Consider the following 23,434-nt stretch of genomic DNA (forward strand, 5'->3'; position numbering starts at 1 on the left):
GATACATGGAAATAACATTTAGTGTAAGATAAAGCCAGCAAAGTCCGATCAAGGATAGACCAAGGGTCATCAAAGAGGTAGATCGTAGTTCAGCACTGCTCTCTGGTTGTGGTAGGATGATTAAGTTGCCTGGTAACAGCTGGGAAGAAACTGTCCCTGAATCTGGAGGTGTGCGTTTTCACGCTTCTATACCTTTTGCCTGATGGGAGAGGGGAGAAGAGGGAGTGGCCGGGGTGAGACTCGTCGTTGATAATGCTGCTGGCCTTGCCGAGGCAGTGTGAGGTATAAATGGAGTCAATGGAAGGGAGGTTGGTTTGTGTGATAGTCTGGGCTGCGTCCACAATTTGCTGCAATTTCCTGCGGTCTTGGATGGAGCTGTTCCCAAACCAAGCTGCGATGCATCCTGATTCTATGGTGCATCTGTAGAAGTTCTAGAAAGCCTAGTCACCTTTCAAGGTGATTTGTGTGGATTAAATAATGGTTGTATTTTATAGAGCAGAGCAGCAGAGAGGTTTTGGCTGTGGAACCGGTGGTGGAGTTTATTTGGATGCTATTTCATGAGTTTCTGGACCCACCTGGACCCCAGGTTTTAGTTTTTGTGATGCAGGACTAGTGGAGAAGATGAGGGACGCTCTCTGTCCAGGGCTGTAGTAGACGTACACAATGAGTGACTCCTACAACGAGTGCCACCGTGGGTGGCACGGTGGCGCAGCGGGAGAGTTGCTGCCTCACAGCGCCAGAGACCCGGGTTCGATCCTGCCTACGGGTGTTTGTCTGCACGGAGTTTGCACCTTCTCCCTGTGACCTGCATGGGTTTTTCCCGAGATCTTCGGTTTCCTCAAGCACTCCAAACAAGTACAGGTTGGTAGGTTAATTGGCTTGGTGTAAATGTAAAATCGTCCTGAGTGTGTGTAGGGTAGTGTTAATGCACGGGGTCACTGGTCAGTGCAGAATCGCTGGGCCGAAGGGCCTGTTTTTGCACTGTATCTCTAACCTAAACTAAACGAACATTTTTAACATTAATGCTAACATTCGCCACTTTTATACTTTAAAACAATAATATTTCTGAACATAAAAAATATTGCTAATAATGAGGATGGCATGCTAGATCATGTTGAAAATGTGGATTCATGGAAAAAACATTTCCTTGCTGAAACAGCCATGGTGTATTTATGGCTCTGGTGCTGAAACTAGAGAATGATAAATGTTTAAAATATTTCCATCTCTCTCCTTGCAGGAATAATATTAAAGAGATAGTCCACATGATATATGAAGGGCCAGCCAGTTAGAAATACATTTCTTCTTAATTCTTAAACTTTAGAATTACATTACTGCTTCCACCCAGACGTGTCGAATGCTTCTTTCTCCACTCTTATACTTTTCATTAATAATACTCACCAACACACCATATTTTATAGGTAGCACACAACACGCTTTGAAAAAAAAAATCTATGATGAAGACAGTGACCTGTGAAATTTTAGGGGAGAAATGGGAGCAATAAGAATAAATTCTGTTTAAATGTATTGTTCTTTGTGCAGTATGTGAAAGATAGATCATTTTCTTAATGTAGTAATTTCCAACAGCATCAGAAACAGGGTAGGAAAGACACTGATGTGAAAAACACTGTGCTCTGTGGAGTTATAACAATCTTCCAGAAAATACTGAGAGAGCTCAGTTTTCCAACATTTACCCGGTTTTACAACCATTTTAAATTCTGCATAAGTTCAAGCTCCAAAGATTACACTGGGCCTGGACCAGAAGCTCATAAGTTCTAGGAGCAGAAAAAGGTCATTCGGACCATCGGGCCTACTCCGCCATTCAATCATGGCTGATCTATCTATCCCTCTCAACCCCATTTTCCTGTCTTCTCCCCATAACCACTGAAGTTACTTGATCCCAATGTTGGTCCTCACAGGGATATTATTCTCCTTTGACAGTGAACCAGTGTAGGCAGCAACATGAGGCAGATTTCCCCACACATCCATCAAACACATACACTCTAGCCCTGTTTTGTTCTGGCCTTTTCTCACCTCCAGTTCCACCACCTCTATTTTTCAGCCTGAAGAAAGGCCCCGACCCGAAACGTCACCTATTCCTTTTCTCCAGAGATGCTGCCTGACCTGCTGAGTTACTCCAGCATTTGGTGTCTATCTTCGGCATAAACCAACACCTGCAGTTTCTGTACACAGATTGTACCCCAAGCTATAAATCAGTGATTTTGTGCAGAAGGACAGACTGACAATTCAAATCATATCTGAAAGCCACTCGTGTGAAGCAAGTTTTATTTTTAGCACACATGGACAGATATCTTTGATATTTTTGACATTTATTTGAAGGCACAAATGCTCGAATTTATTGGGAGTAGAATTTCTGCTCTGATCCAACAAAACAACGGGTCAAATTTTATCTACTTGTTGCAGTGAATGCAGGAGAATGTGACTGATGAGGCAATCTTACAGACCTTCTTAATCAGGGAGATTCCAATAGGATTTATAATCTAACCAACATCTCATTAACTATAAAATATTCACCATCTTCCCATTGATTTCAGCTTTCCAAACTAATATAAATGTAATTATGGTCAGAGTTTAAATCTGCCAATGTTACAATAATACAAATTATCACTCAAATGGTAAAACGTTTTGCAATTAGAGTCATAGAGTGATACAGTAGGGAAACAGGCCCTTCGGCCCAACTAGCCCACACTGACCAACTTACCCCATCTACACTAGTCCCACCTGTCAGCATTTGGCCCATATCCCTCCAAATCTGTCCTATCCATGTACCTGTCCAACTGTTTCTTAAATGTTGGGATAGTCCCTGCCTCAACAATCTCCTCTGGCAGCTTGCTCCATACACCCACCAACCTTTGCGTGAAAAAGTTACCCCTCAGATTCCTATTACATCTTTTCCCCTTCACCCTAAACCTGTGTCTTCTGGTCCTCGATTCACCCACTCTGGGCAAGAGACTCTGTGCATCTACCCGATCTATCTTCTCATGATCTTACACACCTCGATAAGATCACCCCTCATCTTCCTGCGCGAGACCCAGCCTGCTCAACCTCTGCCTACAGCTCAGACCCTCCAGTCCTGGCAACATCCTCGTAAATCTTCTCTGTACCCTTTCCAGCTTGACAACATCTTTGCGATAACACGGTCTCCAGAACTGAACATAATACTCCAAATGTGGCCTCACCAATGTCTTATGCAACAAGATTGTATTGATATTATTGATAAGATATTACTCTCCACTAGGGCTGCTTAGACTAGAACTGAAGTCCATCATCTATTGACCCCCTTCAACCCCCTCCCTCACTGCACTGCCTCAACCGAATGCCTTCAGTCATTGCTCTCCCGCTGTTTTGCCCAGATAGCATTCCCGCTAAATGTCTGTTAAAATACTTGATTCCTGGAGGAAATTTGTAAACTGAGCAAGTTTGGGAACCACAGAGCGCCAGAGACATGGGTTCAATCCTAATCTGCTGTGCTGTCTGTGTGGAGTTTGCACGTTCTCTCTGGCACCGCGTGACTTCCTCCCGCTGCTCTGCTTTTCTCCCGAGACCCAAAGACGTGAGGGTTTGTGGGTCAATTGGCCGCTGTAAATTTAGCCTGATTGTGTTGGGAGTGGATGCCAAGTGAGAACTAGTGTGAATGCATGATCGATGGCTGGTGTGTACTCGGTGGGCTGAAGGGCCTGTTTCCATGCTGTATCTTTCAATCAATCCATCCAGTCCCAATGCTCACGTAACCGATGGATCACCGATTAACCACTAGGTGGTGCCATGTCACTGGTACCACAAACATACCCTGAATACTCTCAGTCCCAAGAAGCCTCTCGACCCGAAACGTCACCCATTCCTTCTCTCCAGAGACGCTGCCTGTCCCGCTGAGTTGCTCCAGCATTTTGTGTCTATATTCTGAACACTTAATTCAATGTACTGAGGTCAACAAAACTCCACAATTGTTCACCCAGTATTTGGGAGAAAATTTCATCAATTTTCTACCAGTTGCAAATTTGTAGTAGGAATTGCACTGGCAAAGAAAGAAATGGAAAAACAAATATTCCGGATAATTAAGTGAGAGAGCTAAAAATACAGAGAGAAACAGGAAGGAAATTATTTGTGATCTCTCTGTGTGTCAGTGATAAAGAGTCTATAGAGAAATATAAGGGTACACTAGACCAAGCGGAAGCATTGGGCCCAAACCTCTCCTGCATTGATGCGGCACCCTCTCCTCCCTCCTCCGTCTCCCCCTCCCCTCTCCCCCTCCCTTCACTCCCCCTTGGGCCAAAAGCAGGCAGGTGGGACTAGTGTAGATGGGTCATGTTAGTCAGTGTGGGCTAGTTGGACCGAAGGATCTTTTTCCAAGCTGTATAACTCTGTGACCCTATTGAAAAATAATAGTGCCAATTTTATAACACTGGGTGAATATTTTTTTCCTCTAACTTTGTTTCAATTTTACCATTTGAACTTATGCATTTATTCGAGAAATTATCCACGTAGATAGATAAAATATATACTTCATGAGAATAATTAGGTATAGACGCCCAGTAACAAAATACATAATACAAAGTAAGAGGCGACAGTGGCTGCCAAGGGAAGTCAAGGACAGTATAAAAATAAAAGAGAGGTATAACATAGCAAAGATGAGATGGGAAGCCAGAGGATTGGGAAACATTTCAAGTGCACCAGAAGATATCTAAAAAGGCAATACGGGGAGAAAAGATGAGGTACGAAGGTAAGCAAGCCAAGAAAATAAAGGAGGATAGTAAAAGCTTGTTTAGGAATGTGAAGAGGAAAAAAATAGTTAAGACAAATGTGGGTCCATTGAAGACAGAAGCAGGTGAATTTATTATGGGGAACAAGGAAATGGCAGACGATTTGAACAGGTACTTTGGAACTGTCTTCACTAGGGAAGACACAAAACAATCTCCCAGATGTACTAGTGGCCAGAGGTTCCAGGGTGACGGAGGAACTGAAGGAAATTCACATTAAGCAGGAAATGGTGTTGGGTAGACTGATGGGATAAATCCCCAGGGCCTGATGGTCTGTATCCCAGGGTACTTAAGGAAATGGCTCTATAAATCGTGGACGCATTGGTAATCATTTTCCAATGTTCTATAGATTCAGTATCAGTTTCTGTGGATTGGTGGGTAGCTAATGTTATCCCACTTTTTAAGAAAGAAGGGAGAGAGAAAACTGAATTATAGACCAGTTAGCCTGACATCAGTGGTGGGGAAGATGCTGGAGTCAATTATACAAGATGAAATAGCGGAACATTTGGATAGCAGTAACAGGATCGGTCTGAGTCAGCATGGATTTACGAAGGGGAAATCATGCTTGACTAATCTTCTAGAATTTTTTGAGGATGTAACTAGGAAAATGGACAAGGGAGAGCCAGTGGATGTAGTGTACCTGGACTTTCAGAAAGCATTTGATAAGGGTCCACATGGGAGATCAGTGAGCAAAATTAGACCACATGGTATTGGGATAGGGTACTGACATGGATAGAAAATTGGTTGGCAGACAGGAAACAAAGAGTAGGGATTAACGGGTCCCTTTCAGAATGGCAGGCAGTGACTAGTGGGGTACCGCAAGGCTCGGTGCTAGGACTACAGCTATTTACAATATACATTAATGACTTAGATGAAGGGATTAAAAGTGACATTCGCAACTTTGCAGATGACACAAAGCTGGGTGGCAGTGTGAACTGTGAGGAGGATGCTATGAGGATGCAGGGTGACTTGGACAGGTTGTGTGAGTGGGCCGATGCATGGCAGATGCTGTTTAATGTGGATAAATGTGAAGTTATCCACTTTGGTGGCAAGAACAGGAAGGCAGATTATTATCTGGGTCTCGACCCAAAACGTCACCCAATCCTTCTCTCCTGAGATGCTGCCTGACCCGCTGAGTTACTCCAGCTTTTTGTGATACCTTCACTCAGAGAGTTGTGAATCTGTGGAATTCTCTGCCTCAGAAGGCAGTGGAGGCCAATTCTCTGGATGCTTTCAAGGGAGAGTTAGATAGAGCTCTTAAAGATAGCGGAGTCAATGGATATGGGGAGAAGGCATGAATGGGGTACTGATTGTGGATGGTCAGCCATGATCACAGTGAATGGCGGTGTTGGCTCGAAGGGCTGAATGGCCTACTCCTGTATCTATTGTCTATTTTCTATAATCTCCTGAGCTCCAGGGAATAGATTCCTAGCAATAAAATCTTTGTAAACATTTGGCAACATTCCTATAAACCTTCCCTGTCCAAATTCTGTGCAAGACCCAATCTGACAATGGGCAATAGACAATAGGTGCAGGAGTAGCCAATTCAGCCATTTGAGCCAGCACCCCCATTCAATGTGATCATGGCTGATCATCCACAATCAGTACCCCGTTCCTGCCTTCTCCCCATACCCCCCTGACTCCGCTATCTTTAAGAGCTCTATCTAACTCTCTCTTGAATGCATTCAGAGAATTGGCCTCCACTGCCTTCTGAGGCAGAGAATTCCACAGATTTTCAACTCTCTGACTGAAAACGTTTTTCCTCATCTGCTGAGCATCCTCAGTCTTATTTTAATTGCACTGCCCCTGGAAAGTCAGAGAACTTCTAAAATGTTTGTGTAAGAAAATAACTGCAGATGCTGGTACAAATCGAAGGTATTTATTTCACAAAATGCTGGCGTAACTCAGCAGGTCAGGCAGCATCTCAGGAGAGAAGGGATGGGTGACAAAATGCTGGAGTAACTCAGCAGGTCAGGCAGCATCTCAGGAGAGAAGGGATGGGTGACAAAATGCTGGAGTAACTCAGCAGGTCAGGCAGCATCTCAGGAGAGAAGGGATGGGTCACAAAATGCTGGAGTAACTCAGCAGGTCAGGCAGCATCTCAGGAGAGAAGGGATGGGTCACAAAATGCTGGAGTAATTCAGCAGGTCAGGCAGCATCTCAGGAGAGAAGCCCCTCGCCCAATGACTGAATTTCGTCCAATTTGGATGACAAATAAAGCTATCTAGAATCATGAATGGGTGACAAAATGTTTGTGATCTCCTCCCGCCCGCACCTGCTGCCTCAACCTCGCTCGGCACGCTAACCTGAGAATTTAACTCCTCCCTCGCGGCTGCTGCGGGAGTTTTCACGTCGCCTTCGCGTCTGCACAACCTCCCACCCCCTCCCGTGACGTGTGACGCGTGACGCGTGACGCGACGCGTCGGGCTGCGCCGGGCGGGTGCCCCTCGCCCGATGACGTCAGCGCGCAGGTCGTGAGGTTGAGATGGCCGTGTTCTGCTTGTGACCGAAAATGAAATGGGAGGAAAGGGAAAGGCGGTGGACGTTGTGTGTGTGTTTGTGTTGTTTTCTCTCTCTCTCTCCCCCCTCCTCCTCCCCCCCCCCGTTCTGAGTGAGATGGCCGTCTGACGGTTTGGGGATATTCGTCGAGAAGAGACAAGGGTTGGGTGAGGGGTGGTTTGGCGGCTCGGCCGGGTGACCGACGACCACTCTGAGCTGAGGTAGGCGGCGGCGGCGGCTGCGGCTGCGGGCGGCGGGAGGGGGACGGGGCATCAACAACATGGCGGCCGTGGAGCTGGAATGGATTCCCGAAACCCTGTACAACACTGCGATCTCCGCCGTGGTGGACAGCTACACCCGCTCCCGCAGGGAGATCCGATCGCTGCCCGAAAACATCCAGTTTGACGTTTATTACAAGGTATGTTTCACCCCGGGCGCTGCTGTTTTTCTTTCTGCATTGAAGCTCTCTCTCTGGAGTGTGAAGTTGGGGTTTTTTTCCTTCATTCTCACTCTCTCTCATTTTGTCGTCTCCGCTCTCACATTGCGTTGCAACGAGAACGAGCTAAATGTTATTGTCACCAGACACTTGGTTGCAATGCTTTTATTTTTGTGTGTGTGTTTTAAAAAAATCTAAGGACACGTTTGCCGCAGATGCAATCCGTCATTTGCAATCAAGACAAGTCCCATCACTGCGGGCTATGTGGTATATCTATGGGGGATGATTTGTACAACGTCGTGTGATTGTTGTAGTTAAGGACACGGCAATGTCATTTTTGTGAGATTCTAGGTTTAAGAAATAATGTTTTGAACAATGAATACCTCGGCATATCTACTGCTGTGTACACAGTGTTGTTTCAAACGTGCTGGAATAACTCAGCTGGTCAGACAGCATCTCTGGACTCTAGCACTTTGTGTTTTTGCTCACAATATCCTGAATGCGGCCTCATCCGCTGTTATTCCAGCATTTTGTGTTTTGCTCCAGAATCTAGCATCTGCAGGCCCTTTTGTCTATGTTGTTTTATCCTTTCAATTCTTTTTTTTTTGATAAAAAGTATTGTTGATTTATTATTTATTGTAATCCAGATAAATCTCGCACACTGTTCAGATTCCTACTAGGTAGGCTTTTAAAAACATTTATTAGATGTTGCTACCTTCCAATTGTTCTGTGAATAATAGAAGTGACAAACCTACAGAGTCTGAAGAAGGGTCTTGACCTGAAATGTCATCCATTCCTTCTCCAGAAGATGCTGCCTGTCCTGCTGAGTTACTCCAGCATTTTGTGTCTACCTTCTGACAAACTTATAATGCTGTAACTGAGGACAAAACCATGTTTTATTGTACCTTTAGTGAAATATTCAGTGAATTGAAAAGCCAAATTAAACCTGCAGATGCTGGAAATACTATGCAGTTCAGGCAAATTAATTCATTGAAATAAGCTCTGAATGCCATGATATTCACTTTTGTACATTAGATATAATAGCATTTTGTCTGTGCTGGGATAGGATACTCTGCTCAGTTTTGCTATCACGATTGGAACTCAAAAGTAATGACATACATTACACAGTGATGGACAGACAACATGTTTATCATAAAATAGCAGGATTGTCCATGTAGAAACATAGAAAATAGGCGCAGGAGTAGGCCATTCGGCCCTTTGAGCCATTCAATATGACCATGATTGATCATCCAAAATCAGTATCCCGTTCCTGCTTTTTCCCCATATCCCTTGATTCCTTTAGCCCTAAGAGCTAAATCTAACTCTCTCTTGAAAACATCCAGTGAATTGAATTGTGGCAGAGAATTCCACAGATTCACAACTCTCTGGGTGAAAAAGTTGTTCCTCATCTCAGTCCTAAATGGCCTACCCCTTATTCTCAACTGTGATCCCTGGTCTGGACTCCCCCAACATCGGGAATATTTTTCCTGCATCTAGCCTGTCCAATCCTTTAAGAATTTAATATGTTTCTATAAGATCCCCTCTCATCCATCTAAATTCCAGTGAATACAAGCCCAGTCGAGCCATTCTTTCATCATATGTCAGTCCCGCCATCCTCAGAATTAACCTGGTGAACCTATGCTGCACTCCCTCTATAACAATAATGTCCTTCCTCAAATTAGGAGACCAAAACTGCACACAATACTCCAGGTGCGGTCACACCAGGGCCCTGTATAACTGAGGTAGGACCTCCTTGCTCCTAAACGCAAATCTTCTTGCAATGAAGGCCAACATGCTATTAGCTTTCTTCACCACCTGCTATACCTGCATGCTTACTTTCAGTGACTGGTGTACAAGCACACCCAGGTCTCGTTGCACCTCTCCCTTTCCTAATCTGACACCCTTCAGATAATCTGCCTTCCTTATGTCAGATAAACTGACTTTTATCCACATGATACTGCATCTGCCCACTCAGCCAACCTATTCGTCACCCTGCAGCCTCATAGCATCCTCCTTGCAGCTCACACTGCCACCCAGCTTTGTGACATCCGCAAACTTCGAGATGTCACATTTAATTCCCACATTTAAATCGTTAATATATATTGTAAACAACTGGGGTCCCAGCACTGAGCCTTGCAGCACCCCACTGGTCACTGCCTGCTATTCTGAAAAGAACCTGTTATTTCCTACTCGTTGCTTCCTGTCTACCAACCAGTTCTCTATCCATGTCAATACCCTACCGCCAATACCATGTGCTCTAATTTTGCACACTAATCTCTTTTGTGGGAGTCAAAGGGTCTTTGAAAGTCCAGGTACACCACATCCACTGGCTCTCCCTTATCCATTCCATTTGTTACTTCCTCAAAAAATTCCAGAAGATTAATCAAGCATGATTTCCCAATCATAAATCCATGGTGACTTTGACCGATCCTGTCACTGCTTTCCAAATGTGATGCTATGTACTTTCTCTTGTGGTATGTTCCCTATCTTGATGCACACTATTAAGAGCAGGCATGGTGGGGGGGGTTTCCCCTATAGGGAAGGAAAGTTAGAGTCTTGTTCATCCTAAACTGCGAAATAGCGTCAGCATTTTTTAATGAAAGATTAACGGAGACAATAGCCTTGAAATGCCCTTGTCACTTGGCAATGTAATATCTGCAGCACAGGAGAAATATAGTTAACCAAATGGGAAGTGACAGTAGCTTATTCAAAAAAGACACTGAGCTCTTGAGTAATTCTGCAGGTCAGGCAGCATCTCCAGATAACATGGATAGGCAAAGTCTATGGATTCGATGTCCGATAAAGGGTTCTAATCCAAAATGTCACCTATCCACGTTGCTGCCTGACCAGCTGTTAATCGAACATTTTGTGTCTTTTTTGTCAAACCAGCATCTGCATTTCCTTTAGAAACGAAGAACTTCAGAGATGGTCAGAAACAAGGAACTGTAGAGATGCTGCCTGACCCATTAGATGATAACGGGAAGTGTTTCAGATATGGAGAAAATCTTCATTTGGCGAAAATACATACTTTAATAGTTACAATTTCAAATTTTGTGGACTTAATAGCCCCAATTGCAAAAAAATGATTGGTTTTGCTAGGCGATGCTTGCTGAGAACTGATAAAGAGAACTTCATCACTCTTCTGCTTTACCTTGTTCAAATTTGACTTTATAACGAAAAAGTGGTAAACCACCTAAAATTTTGTATTTCCTTTTGGAAGTTAGATATATTTAACTTGCGTTGAGAGGTGCTAATTTATGTTAACTAAATGTAAGAAAATAACTGCAGATGCTGGTACAAATCAGTTATTTATTTCACAAAATGCTGGAGTAATTCAGCAGGTCAGGCAGCATCTCAGGAGAGAAGGAATGGGTGACGTTTCGGGTCGAGACCCTTCATATGCTAACTAAATGGATCACTATCCACTTTTGTTACATAGAATAAGAAACAAAAATAAGAATAGGGTTTTTCAGCACCCCAGAGGTGCTCCACCATTCAATATCATTCTGGATGATCATTTCCCTCTTGTCATTTTCCTACAATAACCCCACATCCCTAGATTCCCTTATAATATCCAAAAATCGAATTACGTCATATACAGCACAGACATATGTCATTTGGCCTACCTTGTCCATACACTACTAAAGTGCCTTCCTGAGTTAGCTTCATTTGCTTACATTTGGTCTATATCTATGTAAAACTTTCCTGTCCATGAACCTGTCCAAATGTCTTGAATATACTTGGTGACAGTTTTTAAACATGAGTGAATTATGAAGATTCCACCATCCTCGGGGTGAGGAAATTTCTTCTCTGTCTTGAATGTCCAACCCCTTTATCTTGAAATTGCAACCCAGTCAGAGGAAACATTACCCCTCATCTACCTTGTCAACCCCTATTAGAATTTTGTATGCTTCAAGGACACTATCTTTTGTCTTTCTAAACAAGTGTTTTGGTCCAGTTTGCTTAATATCTCTTCACATTACAGCTCTCATCCCAGCAGATGAACTGGTGAACCATAATTTTCAGTGTATCACAAATGGTTTCAACCTTAAGAAGACACAGCTTTACTGTATTCCTTTTAAAATATTTTCCACCAGTGGATTACTGCAATTATGCACTTTATATTCCACCCACAATGTACTTTGCCTTCTCTCTCCTCTCACTGGGGACTGGGCCAGCAATACCAGTGTCTGCAACACCCCCATTGATGGCAACCTCTTAATCTAACAAAAGTCATTTTGCTTTGTCTCTGAAGAAGGGTCCCAACTCGAAATGTCACCCATCCATGTTCTCCAGGGATGCTGCCTGGCCTGCTGAGTTACTCCAGCACTCGGTCTTCATTTTGTTCCTGTCGGTTTGTGTAAGTGAACCAATCCTCAATCCACTGCAATATATTGTCCCCAATCTCATGTGCTCTAATTATTTTCATGACCTTTTGTATGGCATCCTATCGAAGGCCTTCTGACAGTCCAAATACTTTGCACTCGCACATTTCCTCCAATCTTTTATGCTCAAAGAAAATGTCCTTTTCAAGAAACCCACATGCCAATTGTTTTGCTTGTGCAATGCTAAAGTGCCAAATGTGAATTAATTCCCTCCATGTCAGTTCTGGTATTTATTTAAGAAGGGCTGCAAGGACAAGCCAGGGATTCATCGGATGCTGAGCGTAACATCAGTGGTGGGAAAGTTACAGGAAGGGATTCTGAGAAACAGGATCTATCTGTGTCAGGAAAGGTAAGTGTTAGGAATAGTCTACATGCCTTTGTGTATGTGAAATTACTAAGTATTAGAGCTTTTTGAAGAGGTGACCAAGAGGATAGCATAGAATTAGTGTAGAGTTGTTGGTCAGTGTGGACTCGGTGGGCCAAAGGGCGTGCGTTGCCACGCTGTATCTCTAAACTAAACATGCGGGTTTTCAGGTTAATTGGCCTCTGCAAATTGTCCTAGTGTGTAGGGAGTGGATGCGAGAGTGAGATAACATGGAACTAGTGTGAAAGAGTGATAGATAGTTGGCGTGGAATCAGTGGGCCAAAGGCTTGTTTCCATGTTGTCTGTAAACTAAACTAAAACTACTGGAGGGCTTTAGCTGCAAGGAGAGACTGGATAGGCTGGAACTGTGTTTCCCTGGTGTGTAGGAGATTGAGCAGTGATCTTGAAGAAATTGAGGAGCATAGATACGATGGATGGTCACAGTATTTTTCCCAGGGTAGGTAAGTTGAAACTAGAGAGCATAGATTTGTGATGAGGGGAATAATTTAAAGGGGACCTAAGGGGCATGTTTTTCCACACTGGATGGTACATATGTGGAATGAGCTGCCAGAGAACGAGGTAGAAGCAGATAGTTATGTAATTTAAACAGGTACATGGATAGGAATATAGAGGGATATGGGCCAGCAGCAGGAATATGGGTCGAGTTCAGGAAAGCATGACGATTTGGGTGGAAGAATCTCTTTCTGTGATGTATTATTCTGATTCTAATGCATACTTCATGTAGCCAAACTTTGAAAGAAATTGAGTTTATTAAGGTCAATCACATTGTTTAAAGCCAGCTTCCACTGTTGTACAGATCACAGTGCCTCAGATGTCCTCACCATTTTAAATCCCCTCGTTATTTCTGTTTTTACTGCCACTGTAATCTTTTTGTCATATACCAGCTCTCTTTTTACTAACGTCCATTTGGTTTGCTGTTGCTGATTGCTTCTTCTGTTATACAGTCCCAGTGATCCAAATGCCCCTTCTGAATTTCTTCCAACTTCCATCATTCTAAGTTCAATTTTTAAAAACCAGCAAGTGGTCTGGCTTTTGGATACTATTTGGCATTCCTTTGATGCGTGCCAAATTTTCCCTATAGGAATAGAATATCGTCAATGTATATATGTTTGTTGTCAATTTGGCAATAAACTGAAATATTTCACATTTATGCGTATTACAAATTATTAGGCTGGTTTTTGGCATAAGAGTTTTTAAATTCCCTTGTAACTGAATGCATTTGCTGTTACTTTGTTGCAAATGTATTTGAAGTAGTTTCATAGTTTCTGCCTCGTGACACTGTCACAGATTCAGTTAATTAAACAATGCAAATTCCAGTGTTTTTTTTTAAATTGGAGAACCATATGTCCTTGTGGCTGAATTGTATCCATATTGTTGCTACTTTGCCTAAGGTTTTGGAATCTACTAAAATTCTCGTTTGTTATCTTGTTTGTGACTGAACTTCAGCCAAAACGGTACCCGATAGCGTGACAATTTTAGGCCCACCTTACTCACCATTGTCACTTTAGTGATAATGCAAGTAGTTTTATTGAAATCGGTCTTATATTTTTTAAGTTATTCACATTTTTAAGTTTAAGAGGAGGGAAGGGTGGAGAAGGGAGCGGGGAGGAGGGGTTGAGGAGAGGGGGGAGGACAGGGGGGAGGACAGGGTGCGGCACCAATGCAGGAGAGGTTTGGGCCCAACGGGTCCACTTGGTCTAGTAAATGTTAAAAGTGCAATTTCACTAATAGAAAGATGGTTCTATTCCCACCTGAAGTAAAAGATATCATTTGCACAAGCAAGATTGAATGTATAATTGGATTCCTTGCTTTCATTTCTTAGCTCATTTGGAAACAGAAGGCATTTTTGAGATAAATACTCATTTGTCCTCCCTAAGACCTCTTGTAGGTTTCCCATTGCTTGTTCAGTTAGGTCATCCTATTCACTGGTACAATTATTTGCAAGGAACATCAGCAAAGCTTTACATTAGAAAAATGTCTGACCAGTCTGACCTTTCTGTCATGGGCCTCCTCCAGTGCCATAATGAGGCCCACCGGAAATTGGAGGAACAGCACCTCATATTTCGCTTGGGCAGCTTGCAGCCCAGCGGTATGAACATTGACCTCTCCAACTTTAGATAGTTCCTCTGTCCCTCTCTTCCCCTCCCCTTCCCAGTTCTCTATCTATCTATATCCACCTATATCTATATCTATCTATATCCACCTATATCCTTCCTTTGTCCCGCCCCCGACATCAGTCTGAAGAAGGGTCTCGACCCGAAACGTCACCCATTCCTTCTCTCCTGAGATGCTGCCTGACCTACTGAGTTACTCCAGCATTTTGTGAAATAAATACCTTCGATTTGTACCAGCATCTGCAGTTATTTTCTTACACTTAGAAATTGCATGTCATTATGCCACTTTAAAAAAGTGAGAGGAAGAAACCAGGAAATATCAAACAATCAGCATAATTTCTGTTAGGATTTTGTGAAGGATAGAGCAACCAAACACCTCTATCAGAAAGAGCAAGTATAACTGACAGCAAAAAATAAACTGCAGGTGCTGCAAATCTAAATATACACAGAAAATTTTGGAAATGCTCAATTATTGAAGAAGCATCTGTAGAGAGGAAAATAGTTAAGATTTTGTGTCAGCGACCTCTGATCACAATACCAATGATTGTATTCTATTAAACATTTTCTCTCCACAAATGCTGCCTGATCTGAGTGTTTCCAGGGATTACTGTTTATTGTGCAATTGCAGTATAGACTTCGAAGATATTACGTGTAGATATTTCAGCCTTGTAGACTTCGAGATATATTCGATGAAATTCTTCACATGAAATTAAAGTTGATGCTCATAGAATTGACTGCTGACAATTGACTTGGCTAGAAAATAAGTGTCAGGAAGTAGAGAATTGGGGTAATAGTCCTGTCCACTGTTGTCATGCTGTGATTGGTAATATCCACAAGGACCAGTGTTAGGCCTGCAATTATCCACTATTTTTATAAATGTTTTGGGTAGGAAGATTTATATCAATGATTTCTGATGACACAGATAAGCAGTATTATAAGCAATGTTGGCAAGCATTCAATTACAATGAATAGATTACCTGAATGGGCAGAAATAATGACAAATACATTTTGTTGTGGATAACATTGGATCACTGAAGGAGTAACCAGTATTTTCTTTCCATCCGTCCGTCTGTCTCCACCTTTTTTGGTTCGCACAGCCAAAACGGTACACCATAGCGCCACAATGTTTGGCCCACACTACTCACCATTATCCTGGGCGTAATGTCGAACAACTCTCATTCAAATTGAAACTATATCTTTAAAGCTAGAGAGATTTTAAAGTTTAAAATTTTCCTTTCTAACCCATTTCTTGAAGGTCTTCAGCGTGTGACGTCACAATGGCACCCGTGTGGCTGTGAGAGATTAGCTCGCTCTCGCGCGCCCCCCCCCCCCCCCGGAGACCTTTAACTAATGTGCTCCCCCCCCCCCCCCCCCCCGGACGTTTAACTAATGCGCTCCCCCCCCCCCCGGGACCTTTAACTAATGCTCCCCCCGCCCCCCGTCCTGACATGCCTTGCTCCTGACATTCCTCAGATCGGGGGGGAAGGAAGGAGAGTGGGGGTGGTGGGGAGAGTGGTATTGGGGAGGAGGGCAGGATGGGGAGAAGGGAAGAGTGGGGGTGAGGAGGAGGGAAGATTGGGGTGGGGGGAGAGTGGTGTGCGGGCAGTGAGAGTGGGGGTAGGGGTGGGGAGGAAGGTAGGGGAGGGGGAAATGGGGGTGGAGGCAGGACTAGGGGGAGTGGAGGTGGGGGCAGGGGAGGGGCAAGTGGGGGTTGGTAGGGGGGATGGAGTGGGTCAGTGGTGGGAGGAGGGGGGGGTGAGGGGGATTGAGTGGGGGGGTTGAGGGTGCTACAATACAGGAGAGGCTTTGGGTCCAGGGCTCACTCAGTGACACCCTCTCCCCTTCCCTGCTCATAGAGTCCAGGAATGAAGCAATAACTTCCTGCTCTTTCTCAGCAGTTATGCTAGATGTTTGCTTGTTAAACTTGTTTCAGGCCAGCCTATGTTCATTTCAATTAAAAGGAATAACTGTAAGAAAGAGAGATGTTGTGGATAATTCATATTTTTGATTGAGTAAGTTTAAATTCACAAAACAAAATGTTTGCTTTATGATTTTTAAGATTTTTACTTCTAAGCATTTTCAGGCTGCATGGGTGTTTGCAGGCCTCCATATAATGAATTGTATGCCCAAAAGGCCCAATTTTTTGATTGGAGGTGTTGATATGGACCAAGTTATTGCTTGAAGATCCATGCAGTGCTGTCTTTGCTGGTAGGAGATCACCTTAGATGGATAGCTTACTGTTCAAAGCAATGCCCAGCTATTATTGTGTAGGAAGGAACTGCAGATGCTGGTTTAAACCGAAGATCGACACAAGATCCTGGAGTAACCCAGTGGGACAGGCAGCATCTCTGGAGAGAGGAATGGGTGACGTTTCAGATCGAGACCCTTCTTCAGACCCTGAAGACGGGTCTCGACCCAAAACGTCGCCCATTCCTTCTCTCCAGAGATGCTGCCTGTCCCGCTGAATTACTCCAGCATGTCTATGCCCGGCTATTATTCTTGAAATAAATGCAATGTAGATTAACCTAATTGAAACCTAGACTCCAAGACTTAAATTATAGGGGATGGTGAGCCAAACAAGGATTGCTTTTGCTAGAATTTGAGAACCTGATTAATGTTCCGAATATTAAGGTGGTAGAGATGGAGAAATTGTTTCTGCTGTTGGGGTTTGGACTAGGGGAAAAGGGTTAAATTCTTAGATTGATGGAAAAGGCTCAAAGGTCTAGAGAGCCTACACTTTACAATGCAAATAGAATCCAGTGATTACTTTCATGACAAAACAGTATACCTCACCAGCCTACCTATTGAATTTTTTTTTATAAATGCGGTGTCAGTGAACATCTTATGGGCACTCCACACCACTTTAATCGCTTATGAAATGCTTTTGAAGCAATAATCAAACAGAGAATGACAGGTTTACTCTCATCAACTTATTTGCAGGAGACAAGGTCAGCAATAATTATGTCGTTTCTTTCCAGGTGGAATCTTGATATTTTGTACTAATTATTTGAAATCTGACTGACTTTATGTAAAGTGTTAATTACGAAGATATTTGAATTGATACCTCTAAGAAAACACTTTAGCATAACAGTTTTTACTGAAATGTATTTAAAAAATGTAATCATATAATTTTAAATGGAGTTGCTGGAGATATTTGGTTTTCAGTGTATTTTCAGTGTATTTTGTAAAACAGTTGTGTGTAGAATGCAGTGGGCTGGATCGTCAACAGATCCGCTTGTGTCTGCCAGCAGATAAGCTTGTGACTGGAGTACATTTTTCTGTTTGGCAGAGCACCAGCCCCAAGACGTCTTGTACTGTACTTATGGACTCCTGGAGCACAATAAGGCAGAGCCAAATTTCACAGGTTTTCTTGTTCTCGGATTGGGAAATCAGTTTAGTTTAGAGAAATAGGCCCTTCGGCACACTGAGTCCGTGCCGACCAACAAAGATGCAGCGACTAATAAATAAATCCCATGTTGTGCCACAGTTCAAAGAAAAGTATTCCCCAAGCAATGCTGATGTTGCTAGTAGGATCTGCAATACGCTTTGAACGTTTTACTAGCATTCTGCTTCACTCTTGACAAGTCAGGGGACATAGAAGAAAACGCACAACTAGAAATATTTGTGAAATACAAATTTAGCAGCGTTACAAAAAACTATCTGAAGTAATCAGGATAAAAAGTGCACTTGACTACTTTGAAAAACTGCGGCGTAAAAAGTTCATGCAAAAATGAGCCTCCCAATGGTGCAATGGATGAATTAAAATATTCCCCCCATTTCATTTCATCATCCATCAAGGATATCTCACAGACAATTAGTTGAAGCGCAAAATGTTTCAAATACTGTTTCAGAAATTGTCACCTTCATCTCAACTGGGAAGATGATCAACATTTTAGGAAAAAATAATCAAAGTGCTGGAACTTAAGAGAAATATAACCTCTTTGTGTTGGTGATATTTTATGTTTGTTCAACTACTGGGATTGGCCTTCAAGAAAATGAGAGTCCTTTATTACAACATGAGCAAAAGTTGGAAAATATTGATTTCTCAACTGATATCATGCTTATCTGCAGACCCACGACCTTTATCATTAGGGTAAAATAACATTATATCTTATACGGTCTTCACCTTGCAGTGCAGGTTTAAACATTTCAATCATCTTAAATGGAAGGTGAATTACCAGAAATCCTAGTATATTTCTGGCAGTCCAAGTATAGGATAGAAAATTGGTTGACAGACAGAAAGCAAAGAGTGGGGATAAATGGGTCCCTTTCGGAATGGCAGGCAGTGACCAGTGGGGTACCGCAAGGTTCGGTGCTGGGACCCCAGCTATTTACGATATACATTAATGACTTAGACGAAGGGATTAAAAGTACCATTAGCAAATTTGCAGATGATACTAAGTTGGGGGGTAGTGTGAATTGTGAGGAAGATGCAATAAGGCTGCAGGGTGACTTGGACAGGTTGTGTGAGTGGGCAGATACATGGCAGATGCAGTTTAATGTAGATAAGTGTGAGGTTATTCACTTTGGAAGTAAGAATAGAAAGGCAGATTATTATCTGAATGGTGTCAAGTTAGGAGGAGGGGGAGTTCAACGAGATCTGGGTGTCCTAGTGCATCAGTCAATGAAAGGAAGCATGCAGGTTCAGCAGGCAGTGAAGAAAGCCAATGGAATGTTGGCCTTCGTAACAAGAGGAGTTGAGTATAGGAGCAAAGAGGTCCTTCTACAGTTGTACCGGGCCCTGGTGAGACCGCACCTGGAGTACTGTGTGCAGTTTTGGTCTCCAAATTTGAGGAAGGATGTTCTTGCTATGGAGGGCGTGCAGCGTAGGTTCACTAGGTTAATTCCCGGAATGGCGGGACTGTCGTATGTTGAAAGGCTGGAGCGATTGGGCTTGTATACACTGGAATTTAGAAGGATGAGGGGGGATCTTATTGAAACATATAAGATAATTAGGGGATTGGACACATTAGAGGCAGATAACATGTTCCCAATGTTGGGGGAGTCCAGAACAAGGGGCCACAGTTTGAGAATAAGGGGTAGGCCATTTAGAACGGAGATGAGGAAGAACTTTTTCAGTCAGAGGGTGGTGAAGGTGTGGAATTCTCTGCCTCAGAAGGCAGTGGAGGCCAGTTCGTTGGATGCTTTCAAGAGAGAGCTGGATAGAGCTCTTAAGGATAGCGGAGTGAGGGGGTATGGGGAGAAGGCAGGAACGGGGTACTGATTGAGAGTGATCAGCCATGATCGCATTGAATGGCGGTGCTGGCTCGAAGGGCTGAATGGCCTACTCCTGCACCTATTGTCTATTGTCTATTGTCTATATGACCATACACTCCAGGATTATTACGATAAACCACAAAGACTACTTCATGACTTTCACTCAAGTTTTGAAAAATTGTGGAAGTGGAAATTTTATTCTGTAAATAACGGTTATCGAAACCTCCACTGTAGAAATAAGATTATTGGATATCCAAAGGGACAAATTTTGTAAATCGCAGCTTATAATCTATTCTGAATCAATTCGATGGAAATGTAAGGAATAAAGTATTCTCGCCTCAAGAAGACCAGAATGCAACTTATTTCAGTTTGTTGCACAACATACATTCTTCTATTCTGCAATGAACTTTGCAGAATAAATTATTCTATTTCGCAATGAATTCTGTAAATTCGAAACATCTTGCAACACTAGCAAATCAGTATCTGACCAAGCTTCATGTCTTGACAACATCATTTGTCCAAAGGTGTGGCCAGGTGTTGCAAAGACTCCGTCTCTGTGAAATTCATGTGGTGGCCAAGTCATTAGGTATTTTTAAAATGGAGATTGACAGATTCTTGCTTATTAAAGGTGTCATGGGTTACAAGGAAAAGGCAGGAGAATGGAGTTGAGAGGGATTGATAGATCAGCCATGGTTGAATGATGGAGTAGAACCAATGAGCAGATTGGCCTAATTCTGCTCCTATAACTTATGAACTGCAATTAGCCTCTCGCAAATCATTAATTTGAGATACAAAATAAGATTTGCTCTCATGCAATTTGTGCGGGTAAAATAAATTAACACAAAATTATTTACTTTTTTACTACTTGCTCTTTCTGCACATACTGTACTATCACATGTTTAGTATGATCGACAAACACTTTTGGAGATAGGAACGTCAGCCAACGCGGACTTTAAGCCAGCTATTGATAACACAGACGACGGCCTCCCCTGGGTGTTTTGTCTATCTGCACGGCGGAGGAGGAAAGCAAAGAGAGGGAAGCGTGCTGGCGCTCTGTGCAGAAGCCGGCGAAGAAGTTTTAAAAAAAACTCTGCCCAGCATTCTGTTAGCTAATGTACAATCCCTGGACAATAAATTAGACGAGTTGCGCGCACGGATCGAACACCATCGGGACATTAAGAACTGGTGTGTTCTGGCGTTCACGGAGACGTGGCTGGAGACCAGCGTACCCGACTGTGCCGTCACTCCGGAGAGTTTTTCCGTCTACCGACAAGACAGAACGAAGGACTCGGGCAAGTCGAGAGGAGGGGGAGTGTGCTTTATGGTTATCTCTTCGTGGGCCATGGATATCTGCGTTTTAACTATACACTGCTCCCCGGTTCCGGAGCTGTTGACCATTAAAGCTAGACCTTTCTACCTCCCCAGAGAGTTCAGTTCGGTCCTCCTTACTGCTGCTTACATCCCCCCACAGGCTGATAAATCTCTAGCCCTGGACAAACTGTATGGGATTGTAAATGAGCTGGAGAAGTCCCATCCTGAGCTGCGTTCATTGTTCTAGGAGACTTCAACCGAGCCAATATGAAGAAGGTTCTCCCAAAATACTTCCAACACATCACATTTCCCACTAGGGCAGAGCAAACCCTGGACCATTGTTACACCCCATTCAGAGACTGTTATAAGCCCCTCCCTCACCCTGCTTTTGGTAAGGCAGATCATTGTTCCATTCTACTGCTGCCTGCATACAGGCAGAAACTAAAACAGGAAAAACCGGTTTCCAGGGTCATATATAAATGGAACAATGAGGTTGATAAGGCCTTACAGGACTGCTTTGACACAACTGACTGGCAGATGTTTGAAGACGCAGCAGAAGGCAATGTCAACGAATACACAGACTGTCTTAGGCTACATAAGTAAGTGCATCGATGATGTGGTTCCAAAAGCCACCATCTGCACTTACCCAAATCAGAAACCCTGGTCGGACGGGAAATCCGTGCTAAACTTAAAGCACGGACTACTGCCTTCAACTCAGGCGACCTCAACGCCTACAAGGTAGCCAGATATGACCTCCGGAGGTCCATCAGGAAAGCCAAGAGAGACTACAGAAACAAAGTGGAATCTAACTACTACACTGGATTACGCTGCGTCACAGACTACAAAGGGAAAAACAGGAGCACTGTGCAGCCTACCGCATCACTATCGGACGAGCTTAACACCTTTTACGCCCGGTTCCATGCAGACAACACAGCGCCAACCATGAGTCCACAGTTGTGCAGGGGGACTACCACACTGTCCTTTGAGGCGGTCTTTCAAAAAGGTCAACGACCGCAAAGCTCCAGGGCCGGATGGTATTCCAGGGCGGGCTCTCAGAGCGTGTGCTGATCAACTGGCAGAGGTGTTCACCAACATCTTCAACCTCTCTGAGTCAGTCTGTGGTTCCCACCTCCTTCAAAGCATCCATCATCGTTCCTGTTCCAAAGAAACCAGTAACCTCCTGTTTAAATGACTACCGTCCTGTCGCACTGACATCAGTCATCATGAAGTGCTTCGAGCGACTAGTCAAAACTCATCTGCTCCTCTCTCCCTGACACCTTGGACCCTCTTCAGTTTGCATATAGACCAAACAGGGCCACGGACGATGCCATCGCTATGGCAATACATACTGCGCTCACGCACCTGGACAAAGGAAATACATATGTGAGAATGCTCTTTATTGACTACAGCTCAGCATTCAACACTATTATTCCCTCAAAACTCGTCCCCAAGCTCTTTGATCTTGGACTGGAGACCTCCCTCTGCGGATGGATATTCGATTTCCTGACGGGCAGGCCCCAGGTGGTGAGAATTGGCAGCCACACCTCTTCCTCACTGATCCTCAACACAGGCACACCACAGGGCTGTGTGCTCAGTCCTCTCCTGTACTCCCTGTTCACGCACGACTGTACTGCTAAGCACAGCTCAAACAGCATCCTAAAGTTTGCTGACGACACGACCATCTTGGGCCTCATCACAGACAACAATGAGACGGCCTACAGAGAGGAGGTAAAGGCACTAAACAGCTGGTGCCAGGAAAATAATATTGGTGGTGCCAGGAAACTAAATACTTGCGAGTCCGCATCGCAGAGGATCTGACGTGGGCAACGCACATTGCCGCACTGGTGGGTAAGGCTAAGCAGCGCCTTTACCACCTTAGACAACTGAGGAAATTCAGAGTGTCTCTGAGGATCCTTCATTGCTTCTATTCTGGGGCTGTAGAGAGCATCCTGTCCGGCAACATTATAGTCTGGTTTGGGAACAGCTCTGCCCAGGACAGGATGGCCCTGCAGAGAGTAGTGCGTTCGGCAGAACGCACCATGGGAACTACACTCGTCCCCCTGCAGGACCTATACATCAGGAGGTGCAGATCCAGAGCAAGCAAGATCATGAGGGACCCCTGCCACCCCAGTAACGGACTGTTCCAGATGCTACGATCAGGCAAACGCCTCCGCTGTCACGCTGTGAAAACGGAGAGGATGAGACGGAGCTTCTTCCCACAGGCCATCAGGACTGTCAACTTTTATAACCCCAGAGAGTGGTGAAGACGGCACAGCACATCACTGGCAACTGTCTCCCGGCCATTCAGGACA

The 23,434-nt window shown here is 43.8% G+C and overlaps 1 protein-coding gene across 1 annotated transcript in view; it reads left to right on the forward strand.

Annotated features, from left to right (window-relative positions):
• The first annotated feature begins 7,206 nt into the window (after nt 1-7,206).
• appbp2 (amyloid beta precursor protein (cytoplasmic tail) binding protein 2) overlaps nt 7,207-23,434 on the forward strand; it is a 55,923-nt gene continuing 39,695 nt past the window's right edge. Inside the window, exon 1 of the mRNA XM_078422204.1 lies at nt 7,207-7,692. Coding sequence (XP_078278330.1) covers nt 7,555-7,692 — 138 coding nt within the window. The 5' untranslated portion in view covers nt 7,207-7,554. The remainder of the gene's footprint in view (nt 7,693-23,434) is intronic.

Source organism: Rhinoraja longicauda, chromosome 26, assembly GCF_053455715.1.
Source record: "Rhinoraja longicauda isolate Sanriku21f chromosome 26, sRhiLon1.1, whole genome shotgun sequence".
Lineage (NCBI taxonomy): Eukaryota > Metazoa > Chordata > Chondrichthyes > Rajiformes > Arhynchobatidae > Rhinoraja > Rhinoraja longicauda.